Source organism: Mirounga leonina, unplaced genomic scaffold (assembly GCF_011800145.1).
Source record: "Mirounga leonina isolate KUSES-001 unplaced genomic scaffold, KU_Mleo_1.0 Mir_94, whole genome shotgun sequence".
Classification (NCBI taxonomy): domain Eukaryota; kingdom Metazoa; phylum Chordata; class Mammalia; order Carnivora; family Phocidae; genus Mirounga; species Mirounga leonina.
Window position 1 is genome coordinate 57,217,746 of NW_023270855.1, and position 5,847 is coordinate 57,223,592.

The 5,847-nt window shown below is 62.3% G+C and overlaps 1 protein-coding gene across 3 annotated transcripts in view; it reads left to right on the forward strand.

Moving 5' to 3' along the window:
- The window catches only part of GNG7 (G protein subunit gamma 7), a 122,805-nt gene that overhangs the window by 113,762 nt on the left and 3,196 nt on the right, over window positions 1-5,847 (forward strand). For all 3 annotated transcript variants that reach the window (XM_034997513.1, XM_034997514.1, XM_034997515.1), the window contains one exon: window positions 2,662-2,779. In XM_034997513.1, coding sequence (XP_034853404.1) covers window positions 2,699-2,779 — 81 coding nt within the window. In that variant the 5' untranslated portion in view covers window positions 2,662-2,698. The remainder of the gene's footprint in view (window positions 1-2,661; window positions 2,780-5,847) is intronic.

The window sequence follows — 5,847 nt, forward strand, 5'->3', positions numbered from 1 at the left end:
GAGGGAGGAAGGAAGGAGAAAGGAAGGGAGGGAGGGAGGAAGGAAGGCAGGGGAAAGGAAGGGAGGGACGGAGGGAGGGAGGGAGGGAGGAAGGCAGGCAGGCAGGCAGGCAGGCTAAAACCTGCCTTTACTCGTGCGCAGCTCCCTGGGTCTGGTGACCCCCGAGCGGACAGTGCTACTGCATCGTGACAAGGCACAGCGTGCTGCTCGTCACCCGGCCAAGCATCTTCCCAGACTCCTGACCTTGGGCTCTGTGTCGGCACGGACGCCCGTACGGGTCCTCCTGGGGGCTTCCTCAGCCTGGACGCTGGAGACACCGGGGCGGGTCGTCCTCTGGGGGGTCCCGGGCACGGTGGGGGCTGAGCAGCATCCTGGCCCCCACCCCTCGGTACCGGCGACCCCAGATGCCCCAGACACGGCCTGGCGTCCTTGGGGGACGCGATCAGCCGTTAGAACCGCTGTGCTCCCTAAATGAAGGCTGGGGGGGAAGTAGGATTTTCACGGCCTTCAGGAACAGGAAAAACCGTGCCCAGCTGAATCGTAAAAGCACGTTAACACCACTCGTACGCTGCTGGTGTGAATGTAAGCGGTGCCGCCGCCCTGGAAAGCGGCTTGGCATCGTCTCCGAGAATTGAACACGCAGTTACGTCCTTGGCGTTGAGCTCAGAGAAAGAAAGCCCCGTGTTTGCGCGAGTCTGCACCCGACCGGTGGCTGTGTCCGTGACGGCCAAGAACGGGAATCCGGCCAGATTCGCCTTCCGCGGGGGACCGCCGCTCGGCGGGGAGCTAGCCATGCGCGGCAGCCTGGTGCGTCCCCGGAGGACCGGGCCCCGTGGGGGGAGCCAGCCCGTAACGGTTACGGCCACACGGTTCGCTTACACCAGTCCTGAAATGACAGAAGTTTGGAGAAGGAAACCACATCGGGGGTCGCCGGGGCTGAGGGCGGGTTGGGGCAGGAGAGACGCCCCATGTCCTCTGTGCCTGTTGGGGGCCTCCCAGCTGCGGTTTTGCAAGATGTCTTCGTGGGGAAACCGGGCAAGGGGCTCACAGGCTCTGTCATTTCCTACAACTGCATGTGAATCCACAGGCATCTCAAAATTTTATAGTTATTAAAAAAATAAATCAATAAAAATATGTGGGAAAGAAAACAGGTCACCGTCAAACACTAGCAAAGCCAGGATCGTTGGTGCGGTAAAGGATTGGTCTTCTCGTTGGGCGAGCAGGTGGGGAGGCCCTCTGACCCACCCTGAACCGCTAAGGCGTGACCCCCACTTCCTGAAGGTGTGGGGGGCGCGAGCGGACCGCTGGGTGCTATCTGGTCATCAAAGCAGCAAGTACCCCCCCACCCCCCACCGAGCAGCAGTCCTCGGAGAATCCGCGGAAAGGCTACTCGGGGTTCAGGAAGAGGGCTTATCTGCAATCATTTACCCGCCCTGAGTGGGTTACTCGGGGCACCCCACCCACACTCAAGGAAAGCGTAGCAGGGTGAATAGTGTCCCCCTCAAATTCATGTCCACCAGAACCTCGGAATGGGACCTTAACTGGAAATAGGGTCTTTACAGATGCAAGTCGTTAGGAAGAGGTGGTCGTGGATGAGGTGTCCTTATAAGAAGGCCCTGTGAGGACCAGGCAGAGGTCGAGTGATGTGGCCACACCAGCCGCTGGAGGAGGCAGGAAGGACCCTCCTTGGGCCCTCACAGGGGGAGCCCGGCCCTGCCCACCCCTAGATCTCAGACCGCTGACCTCCAGAATGTGGGAGAACAAATTCCTGCTGTGTTCAGCACCCTAGTCTGTGGTCATCTGTCCCGGCCGCTCCGGCACATCAGAAAGCTCTGGAAAACCCTGCAAAACCAAGTGGGCTCCCTTTTCCGACGGGTGACATAAATCCCCCTCCCACCCCCAGAAGCCTCTCCCGTGCCAGAAGCAAGAGCCAGCACTCCTGCCCGGGCAGCCTACTGTGGGGGCCCAGGTCACGGCCGGGCCTGCGGCGGGAAGTCGGAGGCAGGCACCCACGCAGACAGGAACCACGGGCTCCCCCTGCGCTCAGCCGTGCTTAGCGGGGTGTTCTCAGGGCAGTGCTGGCACGTGGTGGGCCACCCTCCGGGGCAAATGAGCACACGGACGAGGGAGGGAGGCCGGACCCACGACCCACAGCACACAGGTGCCTCCCGGGTGACCTGCCGAGGTCCAGAGCCAGGGTCCCACCCGGCGACTCTGCCCCAGGGCACTCGGGCCATGTCTGGACACATCTGTGGCCGTCACAACTGGGACATCCTGGCATCGAAGAGTGGGGGCCAGGGATGTGCCCAAGACGCCCCCAGACAGTGAGCCTGCCCAGGGTCAGTGGTGCTGGGGGCACGGAGCAGGGCAGGGATCAGAGAAAGTGCCCCATGAGTCCCTCATTCTGAGTCATCACCGTGTCGACACTGTGGTTTGGTGAACTGTCCTGAAAGGCTTGGTGGTCACATCTGGGGAGCACTTACCCCCCACCAGCACCAGGGGGACCATGGGAGGCGGCTCGGCTGGGCCTCCCACCGCCCCCACCTCGACCCCAGGCACATGGGTACCGGGGCTCAGGTGGAGGCTTCTGGGGGGGCTGTCCTCCGGCTGCAGGCCTGGGGCTCCGCGAGCCAGCTCACGTCCTTCTGCTTCCCCCCACAGCTCTCTGGACAACGGGGCCCAGAGCTGATGGCAGACAATGTCAACCACTAACAACATAGCCCAGGCCCGGAAGCTGGTGGAGCAGCTCCGCATCGAAGCTGGCATCGAGCGCATCAAGGTGAGCCGGGAGGCTGGCCGAGTAGGGAGGAGGCCCCTTGCCCAGGGAGGGGGTGGGCCTGCCCCATAGCAGGGCTGCATTCCAGCTGTGCCCCTCGCTGTGCCACCTTGGGCCACTCCCTAACCTCTCTGAGCCTCCGTTGCCTCAACGGAGAGACCCGGCTGGTACAAAACCTATCGTGGGCTATTGGGACCACCCGCGTGCCCCAGCTTTGTCACTGCGATGGGAACAGAGGCGGGCCGAGCCCACCCCCAGCCCTCGGGGTCCTCCCGCTGCTCAGCCGGGCTCCGTCTGGCCCCTGGACGGGTGCAGACAGAAGTTAGAGACGTGGCCCAGAGAAGGGAGGACCCAGGGCTCCCTGCCGGCTACTTTCTTCACTTCTGCATTGTTTGGATTTTTTTTAAATAAGTGTGTTTGCTTTTTATGCTAAAAAAAGAAAAAGGACAAGCCGTTCCTGCTCACGGACAGTTAACCCATCAGGGACCAGAGACCCAAAACAGAGCTAGTGGCTTGCTGGGCCATCAGCTCTACAGACTCGGTCTTCCTAGAAAGGGCCGGTGGCCCAGTTGTGGCCTCCCTTGTGAGGAAGGTATGAACACCTTTGCATCACACCCGTGTTCACCTGGCAAAGGACGTCGAGGCGCCTCCAGCCGGTGGTCTCCCTCCACGGGCCCCAGCCAGCCGGCGGCCAGGAGTCTCCCTAGAGAAGACCTGGGAGGTTTCCACGTCTGCCCTGGCCCCGCTCCGGCTGCCCCGGGACCAGTCAGGGCTCCACAGAAAAGCAGAGCCGGGAGGACGTGTGTAGAAAGAGCCAGAGGTATTTTAAGGAACTGGCTCACAGGCCATGGGGGCTGACAAGTCCGAAATCCACAGGGCAGACTGGAAACCCAGGCCAGGGTTGACACTGCAGCTCGAGTCCCCAAGGCCCCCTGGAGGCAGACTTCCTCTCCTCTGAAGGCCTTCAACTGATGGCCTGTGGCCCACCCACATTTAGAGGGTCGTCTCTCTGCTCCACGTCAACCCATTTAAATGTAAATCTCATATAAGAATGACCTTCCCAGTGACATCTAGACTGGTGTTTGGCCAAATATTTGGGCACCATGACCTGGCCAAGTGGACACATAAAATCAAACACCAGCCTCATGGAGTTGTTCAGACCGATCTTCTGAGCACCTGCCACTCCACGGTCCCTGGTGGGCGCGGGAATTCACCAGCAGGGGCGGCCCAGCCCCCGGACAGACTGACACCTGACTGACAGCCCCGCAGTGGACAGAGTGGGAAGCAGTGTGTCTCCAGCCCAGCGGGCGGGTAGGAGGGCTCCTGCAGCCCCCCAGGTGGGGGGAGGGGGGGCCGGCTCCCGCGAGGTGTCTGAATGTTCCAGAACCCCTAGCATTCAAAGCATTCCTTTGGGCTGAAGAAAGAGAAAGGCTTGAAGGCCTCAGTTGACGTGGTTTGACTTTAGGGAGCCGGTTTGGCCCCAGCCCCGGCGGAGAGCGTGATTCATCCTGGCCCCCGTTTGATGTGCTGGAGGAGTCCTGCCACCCCTTTGAACGTCGTAGGGAGGAGGGGAGCGGGACGGGACCCACCCTCCCCACTCCAGTCCCGCCTGAGGCTTTTTGTCCCCAAGCCGACCACCAGAACCACAAACATCGGCACATCTGAAAAGCCAGTGGGGCCAGGGCCTGGCAAGCAGCAGGCCTCTGGGCAGAGCCCTCCTGTTGACACGGGGGGCATGAGCGGGGGGCCACACGCCCGAGCCACCGCGTCAGTTATTTCCAGGGTCCGGAGGCTATTTTTGTTGTTTTGGAGGGTTGCTTTCCAAATACAACTCTAGAAACCAAGCGGCACGGACTCAGCCAGCACGGCCCTGGGAGCGGCCAAGTGCTCAGGACAGTGGAAGTTGTCAGTGTCATGGGTAGGAGTGTCCCCAGGATGAACCCAGAGGCCAGCCTGCAGACTGGGCAGCACTGGGACAAGGTCAGGCGGCCTTGGCTGTCAGGGGTGCAGGGCCGCAGACCACAGAGCCCAGGGGGAGTTCTCACCCCTGCCTGTCCTACCCTCTCGCGCCCACTCGGCTGCTCCTCTGATCACCTCGCAGGTGGGGAAGCAGGGAGCCGAGCTCCTCTGACAGTTCCCGCCACAGGGAGGAGACCCAGGGGCCCCTTCACCCAGGCCCAGGACCCCTGAACCCCAGCGCCCAGCCCCCAGCCCGGCCCCGGGGGAGCGGAGTGAGATGGTGCCCACCACACCCCCAGATGCGCACTCTGAGGGTGGGGTGCAGGGCTGGGCCGTGCCCCTGCTGTGATGAAGCACCCCCTCTGCCCCCTGTGAGCTTTCCCAGGGGCTGAGTGGCTCCTCCCTGCATCTCCCCCTCCTCTTCTGGGGACCCTGATGCAGGTAGCCCCAGGTGTCCGCCCCCTCGCCCAGGTCACTGGCCCCGGCCGGCTCAGGGGCCCAGCGAAGAAATGCACAGGAGCTTGTGTGGGGCCCCTCCGACGTTCGGACGGTTCTTCCTGTGCCCTCCTGTCTTGGGTGGAAATGGAGTCTTGGTCTGAATCCTAAAGAGGGCCCCATCTCTCCCTTTTGTCTAAAACCTGGGCAACTCCTGCTGAAGGAGACTCAGTCCCTTCTTTAACCTTCTTTAAATTGTGGTAAAACACACCTAACATAAAACTTAGCAGCATGATAGCACCTTGGTGTTGTGCAACCACCGCCTCTATCTGGTTCCAGAACATTCCATCCGCCTGAAAGGAACCCGTCCCCATCAGCTGTCACCTCCCCCTCCCCCCCAGCCCCCGCCCCCACGAGCCCCCTTCCCGTCCGCGGATGAGCCTGCTCTGGACGTGTCACCCACGTGGACTCACACCCCACGTGGCCTCCTGTGTCTGGTTCCCTCCCTGAGCGTCCCGCCCCCATCAGCGGTCACTCCCCACCTTCTCCCCCGCCCCAGCCCCCCGAGCCCCCTTCCCATCCGCGGATGAGCCTGCTCTGGACGTGTCACCCCCGTGGACTCACACCCCACGTGGCCTTCCGTGTCCGGGTCCCTCCTTGAGCGTCCCCGTCCCCAT